This window comes from Pseudopipra pipra, chromosome 3, assembly GCF_036250125.1.
Source record: "Pseudopipra pipra isolate bDixPip1 chromosome 3, bDixPip1.hap1, whole genome shotgun sequence".
In the NCBI taxonomy this organism is placed as follows: Eukaryota; Metazoa; Chordata; class Aves; order Passeriformes; family Pipridae; genus Pseudopipra; species Pseudopipra pipra.
The window spans coordinates 57,306,544-57,332,143 of record NC_087551.1 but is presented as its reverse complement, the minus strand read 5'-3'; the positions used below and the strand labels follow the sequence as shown (position 1 = coordinate 57,332,143).

Genomic DNA, 25,600 nt, shown 5'->3' with positions numbered 1-25,600 from the left:
AGCCACTCTGTGCCCAGCCTGTAGGTCTGCATGGGGTTGTTGTGGCCAAAGTGCAGGACCTGGCACTTGGCCTTGTTGAACCTCATCAAACCTATGTGAATAATTTTGAGCAGTAGTGCAGGCATACTGAGCTTGGCTGAGCCCTGGTCACTGTCCTGCTAGAGAAAGGAAAGCGGACTCTATACAACTGGCATGTCTCATGTGGACTGTCTTCCTTATTGTGTGAACTCTAGTGCTCTCAAACATTAGGGTAACTTAGTGTGATAATCTAGGCAAGTGCTTGTCCAGGCAGTTAATCACAAGGTTTTCAGATTGCTAGTGCTGCAAGAATGTGCACCCTTCTCAGAGATGTTCACTTGTATAGAAACGGAGTAATATGGGAAAATAATTTCATTCTGTTCTTTTGCCCCATTCAAAGGCATTTTAAATGTTACAAGTCATGTGTAAGGGACGTGAGTTTCTTCCTAAACTTTGTCTTTGAGATCTATTATAATTGATGGCTGAATGCAGGTGTACACAGCTTTTGAAGATTGATCATCTACTTGGGAAAAACAAGGCTATTTTGTTACTGTATAGTCTGAATAGTTTTCTGCGTGATTGATGTCACCTTGGCAGTTATCAAAAACTAAACTAGAAACTAAACATAAACCACCACCAAACAGAAGTATTAGCTACTGAGCCGAGTTCAAGAGCTCAGACCTGCTCTTACCGTTTGGACAGGCATATGCTAGTATTTGTCATAGACTAGGCGAAGGAGGGAATCTGTATCACTTCCTATGAAAGGCTACATGAGTTGCCTCAGGAGCAACAAAAGGTTTTACTTTTAAGATCATTTCTATCTCTGCTCAGAATAGAAAAGATTCTACAGATTCAATTTATTTGTTGAAAAATGGTTGGAAAATCATTTTTATGGGGATTGGGGAAGAGTTCTCATCTCATTATTTCCACAGGAAAACGCCAGGCTCCAGTGTTTGATGTCTTCGAAGCATTTCTAAACACAGACAGCATCCAGGTCTTTGCCAATGCTGCCACCAGTTATATTATGTGCCTTATGAAGTTTGTCAAAGGACTGGGTAAATATTTTCCTTTCCTATTAAGTCATGATATGTCAAATTTGATCCTGCAGAAGAGGATAATTCAATTGTGTAATACATAGTATGGTAGAAAAGAGAGAAACAATGAAGAATGTGAGTCCACAATGCTTAAAAAAAATAAAATCAAAACCAAGGGATTAAATGGTAAACATTTTTAATACTCTCAGTTCTTCAAGTTTTTATAGCAGCAAAGATGCATCTCACAATTAAGTGTCTGCTTTGTCTGATCTTAATTTGCAGCAGAACTTGCTTACATTCATTTAAATAATAAAATAACAACTAAACTCAAAACCTAGAATATTGCAGAAATGGCCTGGTATTTTGCAGAGACACTAGGGAGTGTCTACAACAGAATAGAGTATGTTTTACAGAATAGGGTATGTTCGGAGGTGAAAGGCACGTCTCCTTTCTACCCTTGCCCACCTCAGCAGCAGTAGTTTGGTATATGCACTGCTGAAAACCTGCCAAACCTTCTGTGAGGTCCCGAGCGCTGCAACTAACTCCACTGTCCCTGTGTTTTGTATTGTGTTACTGAGGGCAGCAGAAACCAGAACATCATGTCAAGGTGACCCTACAGAGTAATTGTGGTGCTTTGCCAAAATTCAGAACAAAGGGAAATGCTGGGTGGTTCTGCCCCCACACTCACCCTGATCATTAGAATTCGACACTATTCATTGAACTGTGACAATGATGGGGTATTTTGGTTATGTAAATTACAGAACTTTTGATGAGTGGTAAAATGGGGCTTTTGGTTTCTATATGTATATTGATTCACAGAGGTTTTTATGTCTGTAAATAACTCCCTTTGATTTAAATGAAGCACCTAACTGCAGCAAATCTAGTCTTTAATGTTACTCTTGTATTTCATCATCGATTTCGATGGGGGCAGAATTCAGCTTGTGATGACAAACCATAATTACTACAAAAGAGAAATAAACTTGCATGTTCAATACCAGTAGAGGGAACTCATGTGACTTCTGGAGAGTTCAAAAGCCTGTCTTATATTTCTTTAGGTTTCTTAGTTACATGAGATAATTTTGACCCTGAAACAGGAGGCCAGGCCCAAAAGAGTTAACTAAGAAATTTGGGCCTGCTAACAAGTTACTAACATCCAAAATGATCTGTGCTTGTTCTGTTCTACTTACTGGACCAAAATTTAAGAGAATGGTAAAAGAACATGTAATAAGCCTAGAGGTAATAAATTAAGATGCAGTAGGATAAGGTAGACATTTGAATAGAAGAAACAGGCCAGGAGCCAAAGCTTTTTCCAAGCTTCAGTGAGTGGGTCTAGAATAATGGAAAAGAAGAGAGGTCAGGCTGAGGAAGATGAGTTTAAGCCCCCGGACCCATGGGAGGAAGGACAGAACTACCCCCAAGGTTGAGGGCCAAGAGAAGCACCGCCTCAAGCCCCGCCTGAGCTCCACCTATACTCCGCCTGTTATTAATATGCATAGATAGATGTTGTAATTACTTGAATATGCATTTAATCATGTACGAAAATTGTATAAAAACTGCTGATTTTGTGTGAAGCGGTTGAGCAAGTTCTTCCAGCAATAGTTGGCTTGCTCCCAGCACTGCTAATAAATACCTATGCTGCTCAAAAGATCAAAGTCTCGGGCAGTTCATGATACCGGATTTTTCGGATTCATTCCCTTTGTGGTCACATGTCAAAAGCAAGAATTTTTTTTTTTTGTATTAAAGGTAGTAAGACTGTGGGATACTTCAGCAAGGAAAATACCGTACTATGTGCATTTTAATGTAAAAGTAAAGGATTCAAACTTCACTGGCTGACTTGGCTGATCTCAGCAGTGGACAAAACTTTAAAATATGTTATGGAGGGATCGTTAAGGGCATAGAAAAAGCAAATAAATATAGTGAAAGGAGAATAAAGTAGGACTTAATAAAAGCATTTCATATTTATCTTGTGGTTTTTCTGAGAGGAATAGCTCAAGACAACAGAATGTTTACATGTATGGGCATTTAGTAAAGTTTCAAATTTGGCACTGAATTGAAAGTATTTGACTAAAACATAAAAATAGTTATAAGCCAAGTATTCTAAGGTGGGCAGAACACTGGCTGACAGGGGAGGAAAACAGACTGTGCAGACAGGAAAAATGACAAAATGAATGGAGTTGTCCAGAGAGGAGCTCTGCAGCAGGATGCCTTGCAACTGCTCTGCTTATGGAATTCACTTAATGAAGCTGACCTGAAAGAAAGAGTCTGCTGATGTCATAGAGTTGGTAATACTAGCAATATTGAGGCACTACAGTCTGAGGATATATATCATACAGTTGAAACTGTGAGACTTTGACGCTTGACTTAGATAGCAGAAGGAAATATAGTAGCACAAAATATAAAATGGTGTATTTAAGCAGTAAATAAACTAAAAGGAAGAACTTGTGGTATAAAAGTTTTCCAGGGCACTGGGATGCAAATGAATAGAAAAAAATGAGTATAGTAATTGAGCAAATAATAAGAATATAATATGAGCAAGTAATTACAACACTCATGGAAGAAAGTGGAGTGGAGTCAATATAGCAGATAATATAATGTATGATTATTAGAACTCCCAAGGGCTTCACTAAAGAGTTATTAAATAGGCATATGGTTATTAAAACATTTATTCAGATACAAGTTTGTGGACAAACTGTGACCAGTATTACTGTATTGTTTGTGTGGGGATCACGTGCTTGTTATCTAAGATGATCAAACAAAGGATGTTTTCTGGCTTCTATTCAGACATTAAGGCATAACTAATGAAAAAGGAAAAAGAATTCTATGTTTATTTATATTCTTCTGTCCTTCCCAATGCTGCCTTTCCTGTCCCCAGGGGAAGTAGATTGTAAGGAGGTGGGTGACTGTATGCCAGGATCAGGATCTGCATCTACAGACTTGTGCCTTCCTGCGCTTGATTACCTCAGGAGATGTTCTCAGGTATGACGAACAATCTTATACAGGCATTAACCTCGCCTAGGAAACAGTTCTAACCTGCAGGCTTTGCATCAGTCATGAGATGGTTTGCATGAACCCAGCAAAGTCTGTGATGACTCTGATGGTAATATCCTGCACTGCCAAATGGACAGTGGCTATATCTGAGGGAATATTATACCTTGTAGGCCAATTAGTGGTGAGAAAACTGATGATATAAAAACACACCCAGGAAGCATGTGGGAAAATGTGAACAATCAAAACCTAATAGTGACATATTTAAAGCTTAATTCATTCTTACTTAAACAGTAACAGTGTTGGGAATGAAAGACCAAAAACAAAACAAAACAAAAAAAAAAACACAAACAAAAAAACCCAAACTAAACAAAACCAAAATCCCCCAAAAAACCTAAACAACAACTTGAGAATTCTCAGATCTTAAGAGCAACAGGTTACACCCTCTGAAACACAGAAGCATTTTATCTGTACCATCAAAACTTATCTGAAGCTTGGGGCAAATCTGTAACAATTGGAATTCTAGAGTGTTTCCTCTAATCTCCTTGCACACAGCACATATTATTATCCTGGGTTACCTGGACAATTTTTATCTGACTTTATAAAGTTGTTTGTATTTCTGTAGTACCTGCAGGTCTTTTTGTTGGACCCCAGACATGTTTTTTCTGGGTACAATACAAAGGCACAAAAATGGATATTACCATTGCTAAAAGGACTTATATCTAAATTCAGATATAATGGGTGGGTTCACTACACAGACTGAGAAGGGAAGAATAAGGCACTTCAGGATAATAAACAGCAGACATCGAATTCTATTTGCTATCTTGTTCACTGAAAAATTAGTGAATATCTATGCGTTTGTCTAATGTATGTTCTGTCTATACATTGTTTGCACCACATCACTATTCCTCATCCTTACAAACCTCAGCCTACAGTGAGAAAAAAATATTTTCTCCTCTTTGAAAGAAGCAGCCATTTATATCTTTTAACTTGCCAGTAGAAGAAGAACAGGAATGACTGAAAAAAAATCTTGTCTATATATTGCAAATACATTATTTACTTTAGAAAGACCTGATAAAATGCTGGTAGAGTCCCAGCTATAGCACAGTTCAGCAGTTTGTATTTGTTTTGTGATGGACAACCCAGGCAATGAAGCTCTGAAGTAAACCTGTACAGGTCCTTTTATCAGTATTTACTTAGTCCTTCACAGCTTAAACATATTTTGTGTACAGCTAATGGAGCTTCATAGGTGCAATCAGTGAGTCGTAACATTTGCCCTTTACAAGTGAGAAGAGAGCACACTTCCTTCTCAGAAATGTGTTATTTAAATTGCTGCTTTCCCTCTCTTTCACCCTCAACCCTTTACTTGTCAATGAACAGAAGACTTCTGGACTCTAATTGTGTTTTCGTAGCTTTTATTTTATTTTACATACTTATGTTGTATGTGATAGCTTTTACAAACTTTCCTATATATACTTACCTGCTCTTTTTTTCTCTGTCTCCTCTCCACTACCCTCCCCAAGTTGTTAGCCAAAATCTATAAAATGCCCTTGAAACCCATCTTCCTCAGTGGTCGGCTGGTTAACTTGCCCCGAAGAGCGCAGGAACAGTCAGCCAGCAGTGAGGATGGTATTGAATGCATCCTTTCTGACTTTGATGACGATACTGGTAAGTGTATTGAAAGCAGTAAGTGCAGAATTAATCAATTACTTCTTCCGCATGTTGCTGTAAATTTTGCCAACTGCTGAAAGGAAAAACTTCAATCCTTTGTCTCCCTGTTGTCTACACATACACATGTGTACATGCAGAGCTTGGAAGTTCAGATCACATCACCTTCTTTATGTAAAGATATAGTTTGTATATAAGAAAAATACAACCCATCTGCTAGGGCAAGACAACCATATTTTAACAAATAATTATTTTTATTATCCTGATATTCATAATATAACCAGTGTATATTTCTGAGACCTAACACAAAAAAAACTTTCTAGATCACAGCTGAAGTAAAGGAGTGAAAACCTTTTAAGGTTGGTATTGGCAGGCCTGCCTTAACAGAAAAAAAATATCAGTATTTAGTTACAGTCTAGAAATATAAGGAATAATGGTTTAAATGTTTTCAAACTTATATCCTGTGGTCTGCTGAAATAAACAGTGAATTTCTGAAGTCCATATAAAGCTCCATGACCTCCAGAAAAAACAAGCAACGTTTGTCTCCTGATTATTCGTGTGGTTTATATAGGTTGTGGATTAATCAGGTGTTTGATGAAGTAGATCTGTGCAGAGCCAAGTGGTAGAGGAATGCAGCCTTACGGCTTCTGAACTCAGGAGGCTTTCACAGCAATACAGTCACTTTTGAATATCTGAACTATTGAGCTGTTCCAAGAGACTGTTTCTGTGAAGAATCAGCTCCAACCTGTCAGAAAGCAGGCTAACTCCGATGCATGTCATTCATGTGCCTCACTAGACTGGCCCTTGGTACCTACTTTTATCTAGACTCTTCCATCACATGGATTGTCCTGTTCCACTGCTACCCTGGATAAAGGAGAGAAAAGGTGCTCTCTGAAAACAGAAAATCACAAGTCCTATTTTTTCACAAAACAACCTTTTACTTTCTTCTTTCTCTGTTTGGGTTTGGCTTTGGTTTGCTTTTTTCCACTCTAGGAATTTCAGAATATTTAATTGGGATGTGGGAGACCCAAGCCATTGAAGCCTCTGCTTTGAGTCAGATTTAGGACTCAGCCTAGGGTCTCCCCACCTCAGGTGAACACGCTTTGCCTACTGTTCTGGAGTGGTTCTGTCTGTCAGTGTCTTCCTGCGAATAGAAAGGCCATCCCACAGCAAAGAAACGTTCTGATTTGATTTTTGTCACAGTTAAGCACTAAACCTGTCACCCAATTTGTTATTTAGATGGTAATGGTGTTAGAACATTGCTAGGCAAACTGACTTTACAAAGACAGGAGGCAGTGCTTCATCTGGTGCTCTAGTGTTCAAAGTCACTACCAGGATGGGGCAAAATGTCTTAGCCTACTTTGCCATATTTGCAGTGTATTTTCATAGTGTATTTGATACCAGCAAGTGTCATGCAGACACAGACTACATCAGCATAGCTACTGGTGGCAGACAATGTGGGCTTATTAGTGAACCAAGGTAAAATCCCTTTTAGCCTAATAAACTCATAGCCTTCTTGACTTAAGAATAACAGCATACATTAGCGGGAGTGTAATACGCAAGATCCTTCTAGTCGTTCATGATATGACAGGGAACTAGCAAGTACTTAAGTGGTCTGTGAAAAATGAAAGGGCAGCAGTTCCTAGCCATCTTCAAAATTGTATTGAAAATTAGTTGTATCCCATAATCTTTTAGGGAATATGTTTGCCAACTCACCTGTATCCTAATTGCTGTTCTGGCAATTGTCCAGCTCTGTGATCTCTTAAGATCTAAAGATAATGTGAGGCAGCCTGATGATACCTTATGAGACATTTTACTGTTCAGTTTTGGGTACCAAATAGAGACAGTTAAATTATGGCTAGTCACCTCAGGAGCCTTACTTAAAAGCATAACCTAAATGAGTACAATTTCCTCTGGGCAGCATTTGCAATGATAATGAGATATGGTTTTACTTACATACTTTTTATGAGACATTTTACACAAGGTTAAAGAAACTGGATTATAGGGAGAAGTAAACTAAGACCAGAATAAGGTGTATGTGGAGGAGGAAGGATGGCACAAAACACAAACTTAAAAAAGGAGTGGGAAAAGGAGACTATAATTTCAAAAATGGCTATTGCCTACAGCCATTACACAGCAACAGTGAACACGCAAGAACCCACAATCTTTAAGTTAATTAATTCGTTTCCATCACTTTGAGGGCAAGTTTCACCTGTAGTCAATGCAGTATCTCACTCATGGTTTTTAATCTTCCTTTCTTTACTTGTAGGCCTTATCAATGTCTGGATTATTCTGCTGGAAGAATTAACAACTGCCATATCCAACTGTCCCCGTCAACACCAGCCTCCTACTTTGGATCTGCTCTTTGAACTGCTGAGGGACATTGCCAAGACACCTGGTAATGAAAGGGCTTGACAAAACGTGAGCTAGTGGAGTCCTGACACAAACCTTTTAGAATCCTACACCTCTTCTGTAAAGTGTGCTACTCATGCTAAAGCTACATAGAGACATTCTCTCATAGAAAGGGATTTTTTAGAGTGGATTTGTTGTTCCAGTTACTGCATTGTTCTGTTGACAAAAGTCGTCTTTTAAGAATATATTGAGCATATTCTTAAATTCATTGCACAAATAGAGAGGTGCGGTACTCTATTGATGTCCTAGCTACAGAAAATGTTTGCTTGGTGTCTAGGAAATGGAAAGAGAAAATTACATAATCCTGCACACCTTCTGGGAGAGACTGTTGGCTAAATTTCATGTAGTACCTCTCAACTAGATCCAAAACTCTTACCACTCTCATTCCACAAAAAAGTTTCAGAACTTCCTTTCTTTAGCATTACCTCAGGTCTCAGCTTGGAACAACTTAGCAAATTTACTGAGCATGGAGGCTTTGTAAGCAAAAATATACAACCATCATTATGTTTATTTTAAGGACCAGGATTTGGCATTTACGCGGTTGTACATCTTCTTCTTCCTACGATGTCTCTTTGGCTCCATCGCAGCCATGGTGATCATTCTTACTGGGATGTAGCATCTGCTAATTTCAAGCATGCCATTGGCCTTTCCTGTGAACTTGTAGTGGAGCACATTCAAAATTTCATACACTCAGGTATGTCATTGTACTGTCACATCTGTCATCAGTGACATGTTACTGATAGCTACTTGTGGAGATGGTTTCTTTGCTTTTTTGGTTGCTCAAGCATAAAATAAGAGAAGGAGGAGGGTTAAAATTTTCTGTTTAGGATTTTTTATTTTTCATTCTTTATAGGATTATGGGAAATTACAGGGGAAAAAATTGTAAGGGACTTATGGAAGTTTATGGAAGCTTCCTGCTCAGAGCAGGGCTATCTTCAAAATTAAATCATTATAGTCTTTAGTATACTTTCCAAAAGAAGATACAAATACTTTGATCATGAAGAACTAGAACATCAGAAACAGGATCTAACAGAATTTCTCCTGTACCACATAAGTCCAGACATTTTATATTGTTAACATCAAAAGGAATTGTCTTATGTCAACTTGATGTAATGCATGTTTCAAGAGCTGCATAAAAAGAATTTGTTTTTGCAAATTCTCTGAATAGCATTTAAGTGTAGCAAGACTGTGTATCTCTAATTATAATGAAAAGGCAATGATGTTAAAAACAGCCTGTATCTTTTCCTTATAGATATTGGTTATGAAAATATGATCAATACTATGCTGAAAGATCTTTTCAAGTTGCTGGTAGCCTGTGTAGCAGAACCAACAGAAATTATTTCCAGAGTTGGCTGCTCTTGTATCAGGTAACCCCATCTGTTCACTCTTAGCATATTCAAAAAAAGATGTCTATGTCTTTGAAGAACTTGTGGACTGATTAAGTTGGTCAACATCTCAAAAGATGTCCACAATATATCTAACTTCTTGTTATTTGAATAATGAATTTTAGACTTACTAGCCTGTTCTTGCTGTTTTCAGTGTGCTTCAGAACCTGTGATTTTAGGCATTACTGTATGTATGATTCCCATAAAAAGCTCTTGGACATTACTTTATATCTAGTTAGTCAATAATTGATCCTTAACAAAAATACTCGAGGGTTTTTCCATTGGAATTCACACATCTTTAGAGGTAATTAATATCTTTCACAGTCTTCAGGTTATTACAGTCATAATCAAAATAAGCACTGCATTTATGTGCTTACACAATGTGTGGTTCTTGTGGCAAGATGAATACTTAAAGACAAAAAGCAAAGGAGAAAAAAAGTCAAAACTACAGTGTAATTACAAAAATAGGTCAGGGTAACAACTGAGGAGATTGGATTACTAAATAAGCCTGTTGTTCTGTTTTCATAGAATCGTAGAATGGTCTGGGTTGGAAGGGACCTTAAAGATCATCTAGTTTCAAGACCCTTGCCATTGGCAGGGACACCTTCCACTAGACCAGGTTGCTCAAAACCCCATCCAACCTGCCTTGAACTCTTCCAGAGATGGGGATTTTCAGCCTTCTCCCTTTACAAGTAAGAATTGTCTAGTCCCTTCTTGAACATGGTAACATTTTTCTGTGTTCTTGCAGGTATGTGTTAGTGACAGCAGGGCCTGTTTTTACAGAAGAGATGTGGAGGCTTGCCTGTTGTGCCTTGCAGGATGCCTTCTCTGCCACTCTGGAGCCAGTAAAGGTAAAACTGCCTTTTTGTCAACAGTCAAAATGTAATCACACTATAGACTCACTAATTTTTGACAAGTATTTTTTAATTCTTCAGACAAGTTTTTGTGAATAGAACCAGGAAAAGAAGCTTAAAGATTGTGTCATAGCTTTTTTTAATTTGTCAATTCACAATGAGGCATGTTGCACCAACAATGGAGATTGAAACCAGTTTTTCTAAACACAGAACAGACAACACTAGTAGCTAACAGACTTATTTTAAATTGCCTTGCCAGCATGAAATCAGAAGAGTTCGGTAGGTGAAAACTTCCCTTTTGATCCATTTCTTCCTCTGGATTGACCAAAACTAGAGAGAAGACAATGTTGCTTACTTAACCCTGCAGCTGCATGCTTCATATAGATTAGTTTTCGGCTCACTGGCTGTCTTGTAAACAAAACATCCTGTTAAGTCATCGCAGGCCAGAGTACACAAGAAGCTGTAGTGCCTTTACATTGGATGTATTAAATTGCTAAATAGCAGGTGACCAGCTGATGGTAATGGGACAGGTCACTCTGAATCTTGTATTTCACACAAACAGGCTGGACATCGCTACAGCCACTGATTTCTTTAACTCACAGTGAAAGTCTGATGTTGTGTCTCTCTATAGAACCTGTTGGGCTATTTCCACAGTGGTTCTGAAAGCTTTAGTGGAGATGCCTGTGAAGTGAAGGTGGCAGCCCCCTCCCTTTCTCCAAGTGCTGAAGCGGAATACTGGAGAATCAGAGCCATGGCACAACAGGTACTGATGGATGTTTCAGGGCAAGTCAGAGAACCTTTTAAAGTTGGAGGTTTACTTTATGAAAGTAAATTTTTGCCACCACCTTCCTCACAAACCCTACAGGCAAAGGCTTCCTCATCACCAGACTAACATTTATTTATTTAACAGCAGTATTCAGAAAAAATAATAAAAACCAGGAAAATAAAACCTAAAAACTGTCCCCCTGTAAATAGGGATTAGGAATGCCTAGAGTGGGGAAAGATGCATAAATACCTGAGGAAAACTGACGATGAGATTATTGTGTAATTAGCAGCATTAGGGTACATCAGTGGAAACCTTTCTGATAGAGGAACAGAACGTTACCATGAATCCCCATCTAGAATGTCATATACACTTCTGTTTACTCTGTTAAAGAACAATAAATTCAAAGGACAAAAAATGTGCTAAAACAGAGATGGGGATATGAAACTAGGAAAACAAGATTTGTTTAACCTATCAAAGCAGAGTTTATAGAGAAATGCAGATTTTTTTTCTCTATAAATATCTACATATAGGTTGCAGAGAAGAAAAAGAGTTGCTGGGAATTAGAGGATAATGGTGATATTTAAAAAATTATTTAAAACTCACAACTAACTCCTCATTAGCAAAGCAGACTTTGAGACAACTTTCTTAGGGTCCTTTTGACTACAATGGAGGTTATTCATTTTATGAAAGTAGTTATATGAAACAAGTTCTTTGAAATACAGAAGACTGAACTTAATGACCTGTGGGGAACCATAAAACTGTAAATACTGTATGACAGCTTCAGCATGGGAAAGCACCTAGATTAAAACAGCTAACAGATGTTTGGTATCAATTTCTGACTTAAAAAATCATACCCTGATGCTGCTTGAAAATCTGAAACACACAGACCAGGACTGGTGATCACAAATAATGTGCCAGTGGCAGACATTTTTCAAATAGAAAAAAATGTTTTAAATTAAATTTTAAAGATCCAGAACTCAAGAAAGCAGGGAATGTGGCATTTATACTTTTCTTGTAGACACTATCAGTGGCACTCCCTGAATCCTTGTCAGAGGGAATTTACTGCAACTATGAAGCTACAAAACAAAGCTACAGCAACTGAGAGTTGTCTCCCCATTTCCCACTGTCCTGGTGTTGGCTGGGATGGAGTTAATTTTCTTCCTAGTAGCTGGTAGAGTGCTGTGGTTTGAATTTAGTGTGAGAATAATGTTGATAACACACTGATGTTTTACTTGTTGCTAAGCAGTGGTTACTCTAAGTCAAGGACTCTTCAGATTCCCATGCTCTGCCAATGAGGAGATGCACAAGAAGCTCAGGGGGACAGCTGATGGAAACCAACCTAAGGGATATTCCATACCATAGATTGTCATGCTTAGCATGTAAATGGGGGGAGTTGGCAGGAAGGGGCTGATCACTGCTCAGGAACAGACTGAGCATTGGTCAGTGGGTGATGAGCAACTGTACTGTGCAAGTTCATTCTCTCTCTTTTTTTTTTGTTGCCTCTCTTTTTGTGGTGGTGGTGGTTGTTGTTATTACTATATTTTATTTAAATTATTAAACCGTTTTTATTTCAACCCGTGGGTTTTACCTTTTCTTTTCCCTGATTCTCCTCCCCATCCTTGAGAGGGATAGGTGTGGGGTGTGGTAAGCAGTGGCTGTGTGTCAGTTGCTGGCTATGGTTAAACCACGACACACCCCCACAGAATTGCATATTAGATTTCTGTATCTTAATGGCTGAAAATAATCCTTCTGACAACTAGCCTTTCTAGGTGCAACAGGGCTAACTATGCAAACAGGTCCTTGTCTCCACTGTACTTGATATTTTCTATAGTAGTGTACAGGCAGCAGAAAGCTTGTTTTGGCTTTTGGTACTATGCCTTATACAAGTTCAAAGGAAAATGTCTGTCCTTTGCCCTGTGCTCTATGGATGTCTGGAGGTAGCCCATTGCTATGAGCCTGTTTTACCAAACCAGCATGCTCCAGGGAAGGTCTGCCTTGGGGGATATCTTGCATTCTCTCTATCACTATAAAATAATTCAATATGACAGATTTTTGCAATGAAGGGAATCCTGTTTTCGAGTGCCCCCAAGAACCCAGTGCAAGTGCTAAACTGACTGTTTCATGTAACTTGTTGTTTTCTAGGTCTTCATGCTGGAGACTCAGTGCTCCCCAAAGACTCCTAGCAACAAGGAAGGGTTTGAACATGCCCAGTCCTGTGTGCTCATCATTGACTTGCCACCAGATAAGAAACCAAATGGGCATAGCCAGAGAAGGTAAAGTATCTTCTCAGGAAAATACTATGTCATTAAAAGTAAGATAAAAATATTTCCACACAGAGATGTGAACTGAGTCTGGCAAACTATACCTCTCCCTAGAGCTCATAAAAAGAAATGAATACTCTGATCAAGTTAGGTTTTGTGACACTGTAATGTTTGTAATGATACCTTGCAAATGCAATGTCTGCTTCACTAATGGTCTTTTAAATTCAGTATTACTCAATTAAGAAGGTGAAAAAAGTTAATGGATAAGCTGGAACAGTATAAGTTGAAGAGACCACATCCAAAGCTGTGAAAAACTGTCAACATATTGAGCTAGGGAATATTGATTTTGCTTGGCACTTTATTTTTGTGGAAGTCCTTCCATTATGTTACCGCCTCAGAAATTCATGCATTTGCATGACAATCTGATCCTGTCAAAGAATATTTCTTTTTGCTTGCACTCGGTTCTTTAAACAACTGCTGTAACATCAGTAGAGCCAAGAATCAGAATTCTGCATTCAGGGTTTGTGTTTGTATTGCAAGGTATAAAACACATGGCATGAAATTGTCTTTTACAAAATACCACACCTACTTCTGTACCACTTCAGGCAGTCTCATTCAAATCTAAACTATTGCTTGCAACAAGGAGGCAGAACGTGATGGTTCTTCTTTGGCTGAACTGGAAGATGTCTCTGTTCTTACACAGCTGTATAGAAGTTTCCCCTGAGAGCACGTGCTCTGTCTCCTTGCCTTCAGAGCACAGGACCCTGTGCAGAGACAAAGAAAGCTTAAGATCACAGTCCAAACCCTTCTTTGTGGTGGGAAAATATCTGCTTTATTCAAAGGTTAGCAGATTATTCATCTTGTTATAATGAAAGCAAAGCGAAAGACCGGAATACTCACCTCTCACAGCACACAAGGCCATGCAATCTAACAGGCTCTGTTTGTAAAGGTAGTGTGGGTCTTCCTTATCTTTAGATAAATAAATGTGTAAAGCTTGCAATTAATACAAACTCTGAATGCTCTCACACTGCGCTTTGTCTAAACAACTGCAAAAAGTATATATGCCAGTAAGCGTTACCCCAGCAATACTAATTTTTTCACCAAAACATAGCTCAAAAGTTGACTGTGCCACTGTTTTTCTTATTATTTGCTACAGCAGTGCAGTAATATGCCAGTCATGCATGCTAGTAACTGTGGCCTTTCAAAAGTTTTACTTTAACCTTAGCAGGGTTTCTCTTCTCCCTTTTGCTTTTGTTTCCTTAATGCTGCATCGTTTCACAGGAAGCTGGGGTAAGGGAGCTTTTCTTCTTCCTAAAAAATAATCATATATTTCATTTTGAAACTTTGGAGAATAAGAAAATACTATCCTTAACCAGCTTTGACACTGTGTTTTCACCTATATTGCTGTACTAGTTTGTTTTGGGATTGAGCAGTACTTTACACTGTCCTTGTAAATCGCTTTTTTGGCTATTACAAGGAAAGCAGATCTCCTTCATTCCTGACCATGCTTTTGAAACAGGATTAGTTGCTTGAAATCACTGCAAGCTCTCATTTAACTTTATACGTGCTCTTAAGAGCTTTTCTGCGTCAGAGCCTCTAATGATTTTTACAGCAGAAAACTACTTCCCCATAAAGAGCACCATTATATGTGTTAATCATCAAGATTTTAGCACTGTGAGATAAATTTTACTCACATATCAGCACTGACAGCTGTGTCATAGTGAGCGAACTGACATGAGTAACTTAAACTGAGAAGAACAGTCTGAACTTTTTTTTTCAATGTTTCATTCTCAAAACCGAGTTTTGATATGATTTCTCAAAAAAAAAAAAAAATTAAAATTAGACTTCTTGTTTTGGTGTTCCCAAACACTTTTGAAAGTTGTTTAATGAAAGGGGAATAATTTTTGCAACAAAAAATATTAAAGGTCTACGACTGAACTTCTCATGTTACATGAAGATTTGCTTTAACTTAGACCGAAAACTTCAATATTGCAAGCAAACTGAAAAATCTCTTCCTCACTCGATAGCCATGCAAATTAAAACACAACCCATCGTACATCAAAACAAATATTGCTATATGTATCTGCTCCATTTAAAACATAGCCACTGCAGTCTTATGCAAAGACTTTTATTTAAAGGCCTTAAGATAGGCCTTTAAATAAAAGTCTTTATAATTTTAAATCCATGAGATACCAAACAACAATCGTGTGCACCCTTTCTTCCAAGCCTTACTTGCCTGTAAGCCTCTCAGTATTATTTACTGGTGAATGACCTGAAAACTTTTGTTGGAGGAATTTGCCATTCCTGGGTCCCCTGTGCAAATCAAATATGAGTGAGGGCTAGAACAACTCCCAGCATCTCTGTAACAGGAGTACAGCTAAGAATATTATATGTGAGAAACAGGGTTAGGAGTAGATATTTCCATGCTAGCTTCTCAGTGTTCAAGTTGGTCTTAAGAGCAAACATGTGCCTTCAGCCAGACTTCAGCTTGTTTGCATGCTGCATTGCAGTGCTGCTGTTTCTGTACATGTTTATTTATTGGTTGGTTGGCTCTTTGAGGTTTATTTTAAGAAATACTCTTGGCATTAGTGGAAATGGAAACCAAATAGTAAACTAGTTTTGGATTCAATTTATCATGGCAAGGTTAAGGTTGTCTGACATGTTGGTGGAAGGGTAACTTTTGTGTTGACGAGTCCTTCAGTTATAGCAGGCTGAAATATTGAGCATACTTGCAGCTGCCAGAAAATTAAAACCCAGAATATTTAATCCCTCAGTGTCAGACACTGGAGAAAAGGACAAAAATCATAATAGAGTTTTGTTTTAATACCATCTCTACACAAGTGCCATTAGCGTGCTTGCTGTGGACAATTTTTGCTTAAACCAATCCAAGAGTCTTCCCTTTTAGGAAAATATTTGAAAGAGTAGCTGAAAGACCATTCTAGACCGCTTTATCTTTCTCCACTTCTTTTGTAACAAGGCTGTGAAAATTTGGCCTTTCATTTGCACTTTTTGTTTTAGATTCTACAATATAAAGTAGTTCTGTACTCCTAGTGAAAGCACAATGCACCGCTTAAATATTCTGTGATTTTTTCCTTCCTATGCTTGGTTTACCAAGTATTCCTTTCAGGACGATAGTGGTGAGCTTGCTGTCCCACCAAGTACTGCTGCAGAATTTATATGACATCTTACTGGAAGAATTCGTGAAAGCCCCTTCTAACTTGGAGGAGAAAATGACAATACAAGTACCAGAAAACAAGTTGGCTGGTTTTCTCAGGTACATCTCCATGCAAAACCTGGCTGTCATCTTTGACTTACTGCTGGACTCCTACAGAACAGCCAGAGAGTTTGACACGAGACCTGGTTTGAAGTGTTTGCTGAAAAAAGTATCTGGCATAAGTGGAGCTGCCAACTTGTATCGACAGTCGGCAATGAGCTTCAACATCTACTTCCATGCCTTGGTCTGTGCAATCCTGACAAACCAGGAGAACATCACTGCAGAGCAAGTGAAAAAGATCCTCTTTGAAGATGATGAGAGAAGCACAGACTCATCACAGCAGTGTTCTTCAGAAGACGAAGACATTTTTGAAGAGACTGCCCAGGTCAGTCCCCCCCGAGGGAAGGAGAAGAGGCAGTGGAGGGCTCGAATACCATCTCTGAGCGTGCAACCCGTCAGCAATGCGGACTGGGGGTGGCTAATCAAGCGGCTTCATAAGCTCTGCATGGAACTGTGCAACAACTATATCCAGATGCATCTGGACCTGGAGAATAATGTAGAGGAGCCTCCAGTATTCAAAGGTGACTCCTTCTTCATTTTACCATCTTTTTACTCAGAAACCTCCACCCCATCGACTGGAGGGCTATCTGGAAAGGACACACCATCAGAAGATGACCGCAGTCAAATCAGGGACCAACTGGGAGACAGCCTGACACCTCGAGGAGGAAGTGGAGAAATGTTGCTGCTCCCCCCACCCTTAAGTCCTAAACTAGAGAAAAAAGAGCAAACCAAGAAAAAAGAATGGTGGGAGAGTGCTGGCAACAAGATCTACACTATAGCCACTGACAAAACCATCTCCAAGCTCATGACAGAATACAAGAAGAGAAAGCAGCAACAGGCCATGACATCCTTCACCAAAGAGATCAAAGTGGAGAAGAAAGGGGAGCTCCTGGGTTCAAGAGGGCCAGATTCACCCGTACTCCAGCGGCCACAACATCTTATAGATCAAGGTCAAATGAGGCATTCATTCAGTGCTGGTCCAGAGATCCTGAGACAAGAGAAGAGACCACGCTCAGGATCTACAGTCAGCTCCTTGAATATATCTGTTAGGGATGCTGAGGCCCAGATACAGGTAGGACATTCTTGTGGAATGCTAATAATAATAGCAATAAATAAAAATATACCTATACATATTTTTAATTGATTTTATTATAATCTTTTCATTAAATGCCTTTTTATATAAAGAAGTCCTCATGATGAGCACTGAATCTTGCAGCAGCTGGTACTGATAAAAACCTGATTCTGTCCTATGAAAAGAAAGTTGGTCTTTAGGGAAGTGTTATCAGGCATATATATACTAGTTCAGCTTTCAGGAGTGTTTCTGTGACTTGGGTCAAAGCTGCACTTAATCTTAAGAACTAGTAACCTACAGCAAACTCATTGCTTACTGCTGAGGGCTCTAGCCCCCTTAAAGCTTTTGAAAACAGCATGCTCCTTTCACAATGTTTTTGTACTTGAGGTTTTTTTGTTAATTCCAGAGCCGAAATAGTGGGCTCTGTTGCTAAACAGAAACTTGCTGCTTGCATGTCCAAGTGAACAAATCAGTGAAAGCATCAAACCTGACAGACTTTGTTCACTGTGGGACAAAAAAAAAGGTGATGAAGGCTGAGCATGATACCTGCAATACAAAGTCAAACAATTACTTATAGTACTGAATGTGAATTAGGAAAACACAGTGAACATTAAATGAATATGCTGGCATTACTCAGTCCTCTTCATGAGGCTGTAGCCACTAGGTATCTTATTTTGTGCCTCAACCAATGGGCTCATCTGTTTAGAAAGGTCTTCTAAAGAGTCTTTTCTTTCTGTCCAACTTATTTATAGGCATGGACCAACATGGTGCTGACAGTTCTCAACCAGATTCAGGCCCTGCCAGACCAAACTTTCACAGCCCTGCAGCCAGCAGTGTTCCCCTGTATCAGCCAGCTGACTTGCCATGTGACAGATATCCGTGTCCGCCAGGCAGTACGGGAATGGCTGGGAAGAGTGGGCCGAGTTTACGATATCATCATTTAAACCAAGCAGTGCTCTGTTGCAAAGGGCAAAAGGCATTCAAGGTATACAGCAAAGAAGTATTTGGGGTTCATTAGTTGCCTATTTGTTGGTCGTAAATTAAGAAACAATGAGCTTGTTGATTTATGTCATCCACTTGAGATTGTGTGTTCCTCGCTCACACTAGCAAAGGAGGCAAAACATGAGTCTGTCCAAGTGTCTGGCATGGCCCCAGAACCCAGAAACTACCAGTAAGTCAGGCTGGTACCTGAAGGGGTGATAGATTTCAGTACCCTTCATTTTAATTCAAATTTGTGACAGTGGGAGCCACAAGAAACTGCAGCAGAACTTCCACACTTGCAATTAGCTGTGAATGCAACTGTCATGTGGATGTCAAACCAGGTCAGTACGCCTATGTAACTTAAATAAATAAATAAATGCAAGTCAGGAAAACGATGGAGCTGTATGACAAGCAAAAACATGACACTTTTTAGGATAACATTTTCCCTTCAAAAATCAGCATGAGAGAGGATAGGCAACTAAAGACTATTATAGTAACCATATACATCACTTACTAAAGAAAGTGGAAATTGATTTTGCTCCAAGAAGAGCCTTTGAAGTCTGGTCACATTTGGAGTAGCTAAAGTATTCCGGGTCTAAAACTGGTGAACCAAGCACAGACTATTGATCCTTTCATTGCTCTTGTGGAGTATTGCTTGAAGAGAAATGGCACTGTCGAGCTGCCCTCTCTCCAGTGCTACCCTGGCTGCCTCTTCAGATATGCCTACAGCTGACCACTTTTTCACAGGTCAAATTCTCCCTAAGGGCAAAAGGGAAGTTTGTTTTGTGTTTCCTGTGAAGCTGTGGGGAAAACACAACACAGAGTAAATACCAGCATGTGCCGGTATGCAACATTCAACTAAGCAGAGTAGGGATAAAGTGTTCCAGTTTAAGCAACACTGTGGCTATGATTCTACTGGAAATTTGTTTGCTTATATAGAGCTGCTGTAACCAGGAACACCCTTATCACCTTTGTTAAATGTAGCCTATCATTTCACATTGAGCTGAAGCAAGATGGAAAATAGTCTGAAAGTCTTTCCTGTTTCTCTTCCATTTCTTACCTGCTGCTCCTCGTGGAGGTTCATCCCCCTCTGTGCAGCACTCCTATAGGGACTACTGCAATTTGCTGTTATTAGGAAGAGGGAGGAGAAGGGGAAGGATTGACTTGTCTTGTCAAATGCATATGTGATGCTCTTCGCACTAGACACAGCAAAGGGTTACCTTGCTGCACAAGTTATGTCATGGCCCCTGGGACATTCCATCTGGAACTCCCATGCCACATAATTTGTTGATCAGAGTTGAAATAACTTGTTGAAAATAAGTTGATTTTTAATCTTTGGTGACCCCTTAATGCTGTTCTCCCAAGACTTTTAAAATGTGCATACCAACTAAATATACAGCTTCAGTCCCTGCTCCAAAGCATTCTAAAAATGTCATCTCTTTATATCAGGCCTGGATTTTGCACAACTAACTGCTTTTAGCATCTTAAACCTAGAAAACCCAAGGGAGCCAAGAGGCTTCACTGAACAGCCATCACCCAAGCTGCTGTGTTTACAAAGAGTCTGCCACTATCCTCCTGCCTTTTCCCTCTGTTGCCTACTTTCCATTTGTCACCTGTTAGACTTGTGCAGGGAATATTTGTCCCATAAATTTCTGTAGTGTCAGTCATGCTGTTTCCCTTTCTTTTGAAATTTCTCTTTGCTAAACTGTTTAAAGGACATAAAAGTTCCATAAAAACAACTCTTTTGTACCACCTAAACTGAATTTATAAATGACCAAGAATTTTTTCAATTGTCAGTTTTTTCCCAACAGTTTAAATACTTCCTTGGGGACAGGTTAGATTAGCCTTTGGTATCTGGGAGAGTTGTAGCACAGTTTGAGTTCTGTTGCCATGTCCTTCTTATACATCTTTAGGTAGAGTAAAAGAGTGGTTATATTTTTTGTGCAAGTTTTTACTGGGCATCTATATAGAACTGGTTTTAAAGCAGTACAGTAGTTAGGCAACAACAGAAATCAGAATAATAAACCATATGCAAAACAGGTTTTGATTATTTAAAGAAACCCAGGTTTTCATTATAAATTATATGAATGGATGCAGATCCTTGTGGTACTGATCTAAAACTAAAGAAAATCGCTAGATTACGTTGGGGTACTAAAATTGGCAGCAGTACTGGTGAAATCACCCAGGACTACAGAAGAGACCCTAGTATCTAGGAAACACTATGGTTATGTGTTCTGGTTGCAATACAAAATCCTTCTGCAAAAGAGAAAAAAAGCTCTAGGAGTGACAATACCACTACCACCTCTCTCAAGTCATGAACAGTATAACCTAGTATTATCTGATTAGCCACCATCTTGACCTAAAATATAATTTAATTTCAACTATTTACACTAGAACTACCATACTGGAAAATGAGGAGTAGATTTGCTATACTGCTGTTGCCCTGTTTTAAACATTGTCCTTCAAATTGTGCACCAAGTGCCCATTGTCACCCTCAGTGCCTCTTCTTATTAACACCCCTCCATAAGAGGTCATAAGTAACTTTGAGTAATTCCAGAAACGTGATTTAAAAGGAGGGGGGTGGGGTTTGAAGCAGCAAGCTTTACATAGCAAAATTCAGCATGTGCTGCTCTTCCTTTTCTTTATGTGTTAAATGATAAGCAGGTGAGGAGAGCAGCCCAGGGCCACTTCAGTAACCATTTATCTGAGATGTAGAAGCCTTCTGATGCACCTTCAAATTATAAACAAATAAAAAAATTGAGTTAGTTCATTGGATTCTCAGCAATTTTTTTGCTAGTTTAGCCATAGACATCAGCAAGCCCCAAAGAAGTAGAACAATAAACGCGTGAAGTCCCTATTTCATAGATCTGTGCAATCTGTTTCATGCCTCATGGCTGCCAGTGTGATACCTTTCAACCTCAAGCTTTTAGCCCAAAGGAGGAGTCTGCCAGGACAGTCCCAGGAAAAGGTGACTGGCATCAGCCTGTCATAAGCTTCAGGAGGGGATTCCCGAACATCCCAGTCATGTCCAGCTATGTGTCCATGCTACAGCAGCTTTTCTGCTTTCCACTTGTGAGTGGGGAAGCACCTCAGTCAGCAGCACAGAGTAGCCCTTGTACACATGTAAGTCTTTCTCACACATATAACCCATTCAAATCCTCACTTATAGCTCTATAACCTAATGCATGAGCTAACAGCAGCATCTTGGCAGCTTTACTCTGGTGGCTTGACATCCTTCTCAGGTACCAGAGCTGCACCTCTGCTGCCTTTGCCTAATTCACACTGCCCTCCTCAGGGTCACTGCAGCAAGCAGAGGCAAGGACACTCGTTTTCAAATCTTGTAGGCAACCACTAACAGAGAAAGTTGCTGTTGTCCATCATCAACTACCTTTAAGCACATGAAGTAGCTCATCACTGTGCAAATATTTAAAGCGGACAAAAGCAGAGCACTCATCAAGAAAGTAAGTGATCCTTCTCTTACATACCAGAAGCAAGGTTTGACCCCAGCTTACATGATCTCAGGCCATTGCATGTGTTTGCACTTTATTCCGTACTGTGAACACATGCAGACGTATGAGATGATTGATGCGTGTATCTACAGATACCTGTAGCTGCAGTCGCTGTCATATTCTGAGCATTCAGCAGATTTACAGAGAGCTAATCCACATTAGTAATACGTTTATCATGCTGTCCAAGTGCTTATATCACACCAGCACTGGTTAACGCAGTTACTCTGGTACATTTTCTAAACATTCATCAGCCATAGAATTACCACCACTACCTTTTGGTTAACATGCTTTCATGTCCTTAAGATGTTAAGATACAGATTTAATATTTTCCTGGGGATAAACACTCATGTGAGAATAACTGACTTAATTTAGCATCTAGAAAGAATTGCTAGGAAAAGATTTAGGCAAAACTTTCCTTGTACAACTCCAAGCACAGGCAACACAGTTTTTTGCCTTATCACAGATAAAAAATTCATGTCCTCTGCACTATGGCTGGCTCATGCCAAGGCCAAGCACAGTTTACACCTGTGACTTGTAAGGTGCTTTGCCTTTCAGGTTGAGCTTCAAGTTTTTTTAAAACCTAAACATTAACCTAAATTCACTGACAAATTCTCACTCGCCAAAGATATAACCCCCACCTCTAAGTACCTTACGTTACTGTGCGTAATCATCAGCTGTACTTGATACAGCAGCAGTTCAATGTTGGTATTGACACTTCAGAGCTTGGCACAGCACTGGCGTGAAACCGAGCAGCAAACAAACTAGCAAGTAGAGAGGTCCAGCTCCATGTGCTGCCTGCACTTTGAATGTGGGCCTAACCTGTGAAGAAAGGTACAAAGTGCCAAAGCTGTTGAAATCAATGGAAGTTAAGTACCTAGACATCTTCACTACTCAGGACTCAGTCCTTGAATCCTTTAATCTCTACATACGGGTTTACAAATTCTCAGGAAAGGGTAAGTCCTGTACAGTTCCTCGCATCACCCATTCTGCTGCTGTCCCCTATACAGCTCCTACTTGAAGAATCCACAAGAACCAGCACATAGTCCCATGCATCCTGGTGCTGCAAAATTGGAACCTTTGCTTTTTCACAGATCCAGTAGGAGGCTGACCCAAACAAGCTGAAGTATTTTATTTTTTACCTACCTCCTCATCTGTGTAGAAGCCAATTGAGAAACTGAGCGTGTGGTTTGGCTATTGTCACCTTTAGCAATCCATTCTAGACATGCCATTTCTCAGTGATAAATTGTTTTTAATTCACAAAAAAAGGGAATTGCTCTCTTTTTTTTCCCCGCTTTTGTACTAAGATCATGTTTAAGCAGGCTACTTACTCATTACTCCAGTTACAGTCATTTATGAAAAGACCTGTGTACATGACAAAAAAAACCCCTAACTGTATTTTGTAAGTATAGAAGGACCAAGTTACCATAGCACAGAAGCACAAATGTTGGATTTTATGCAATATAGATAACAGCATCTGGCAGCTAGTGATCCCTCTTCACTGAAACTCCCTATTTTGAGTGGAGCTTCTATAGGGATATGACTAAAGGGTCTCTTAGTGGCCCTCACCAGCAACACACCTGGGACTCCAGGAAGTTGTACAGCTGCAAGGAAGAAGTCGTATATCCTCTTTCTGTTGTTTCCACTAATACCCCTCAGAACATATACTTAATGTGTAACACTAATATACTAAACAGACAGATTTGGCCAAACATGCAGTGCTGGATATTTAAAAATAAAAAATGAAAACACACATGGCCTAAGTATGCACCAGTCTTTTCACTTAGTGGTCAGAGATCTCCCAGCTGAAAACTAAAACCAGAGGGAAGAAGAAATGCCCTAATTCTGTGGTTATTAGTGGAGCTGCACTGTATGATCCTGGATTAATGCAATACTGAGCTTGCCTGTGGAACCAGATCCCTCAAATTCCAGTTTTTGGCAAAATCACAGGTTGAGGTTTGCATAGTCTCCACTGCCACATTGAATCAGGGTTTATGGAAAGCATTTTTGGTTAAGAAACATGGCAACAGGATCTATTTCAATCCTTTTACCCCAACATCCCACTTTTCAAAAGGTAGTTTATGTACTTCCATAAATTTCATCTAAATACCATGGAGCACCAAGGCCCTGTTTCCTATCCATGCATTTGGTTCATCTGGGCTGCACTGAAGTGCCATGCTTTCACAAGAAGCAAGCTGCAGTGAGAGAACTGAGCTAGCTGAGAGGCACAGGTACACAGGTGAAAGCAAGGGACAAATATCACCTCCATAAGCAGGCTGTGGCTCCTGAGCCACCTACTCTGCAGGTGAAGGCAGGATTCGATACCAAAGGGGAAACAGCCAGGAATGGCAGAGCATGGTGGTGACAGAGCCCTGTACTGCGTGTTGTTTGCTGGCGCAGTTGGGAGCAAGAGATTGAAAAGTACACAATGACAGTAGCAAGCACCTTCTTTCAGTTCCTCCTACTTTCTGTTCTCTGCCTCTTTTCTCTCCCCACTTTTGGTCGTTATTTGTGAGACTGCAAACATACTTCTATGGGCCCTTCAACCAGAACTGAAGGCAAGCCAAAGGGAGTGAACACTCCATTTCACCAAAGATCTAAGCCTTTCCTGTTTGAAAATTAAAAAATTTTATTTCCATGATGATGGCTGCCACAGGAAGCATTTTACCACAAAAAATGATTCCCAGGACTTAATCTCTCTAGCTGTATATTCAGGAGGAGCCAATAATATTTTTTAAGAGAGACTATAAATCACCTTGTCAAGCAAGTGCTTACATGGGGTTTACCTTCTGCTAATTTGATACCTAGCTGCAATTCCTTGGTCTCATCCATGTTTCCTCCCTCTACCTTTCTGCTCTTCTTTAGAAAAACACCTTCCTATGTCCGCTGCGTCCTGTTGTGCCGCTAGCTTTGTATGGTCCTTGGGTGTCCAGTGGTTGGGCAGTCACTGTCAGCTGGCTTGCAAATTGTATTTTGTGTATATTTTATTCTGACTGAATTCTGAAATGGAAATATTTTAAAACAAAAAGTATAAACTATTTATGTTGTTTGTGTTGTAGAATAAAGACTCAAATGCAAAATAAATTATGCTTTGGTTTTGTCTAACAAAAATTATTTTACAGTTCCTGATGAAGCAAAGGAACAGAACTGAGAAAGGGCCTGAAATATGTGGTATGTACCAGCAGGGACTGCTGTTTTTATGGATGACCTGTGGAATTTAGTCACTATGAACTGCTGGGTTTTTTTGATGGCAGGTGAGATCTAAACACTGTAACAAATGAGTCCTGCAGCACTCCTAGTTAGAGTCTGGGCTTGTAAGGGTGGAAAAAGATAAAAGCTGCTGAGGCAGCTAAAGGTCCAAGTAGATACCATGCAGAATTTTGA

At 39.5% G+C, this 25,600-nt stretch overlaps 1 protein-coding gene across 6 annotated transcripts in view; it reads left to right on the top strand.

The window, feature by feature from the left end:
* ARFGEF3 (ARFGEF family member 3) overlaps positions 1-25,300 on the top strand; it is a 91,373-nt gene extending 66,073 nt beyond the window's left edge. For 5 of the 6 annotated variants that reach the window (XM_064649328.1, XM_064649327.1, XM_064649326.1 and 2 more), the window contains 11 exons: positions 951-1,073; positions 3,925-4,028; positions 5,561-5,705; positions 7,975-8,103; positions 8,635-8,811; positions 9,370-9,484; positions 10,251-10,353; positions 10,988-11,119; positions 13,265-13,395; positions 16,499-17,729; positions 18,482-25,300. In XM_064649328.1, coding sequence (XP_064505398.1) covers positions 951-1,073; positions 3,925-4,028; positions 5,561-5,705; positions 7,975-8,103; positions 8,635-8,811; positions 9,370-9,484; positions 10,251-10,353; positions 10,988-11,119; positions 13,265-13,395; positions 16,499-17,729; positions 18,482-18,673 — 2,582 coding nt within the window. In that variant the 3' untranslated portion in view covers positions 18,674-25,300. Of the gene's footprint in view, positions 1-950; positions 1,074-3,924; positions 4,029-5,560; positions 5,706-7,974; positions 8,104-8,634; positions 8,812-9,369; positions 9,485-10,250; positions 10,354-10,987; positions 11,120-13,264; positions 13,396-14,664; positions 16,469-16,498; positions 17,730-18,481 lie in introns of those variants that run through there. The other variant, XM_064649330.1, reaches the window with a different exon arrangement.
* The last annotated feature ends 300 nt before the right edge of the window (positions 25,301-25,600 follow it).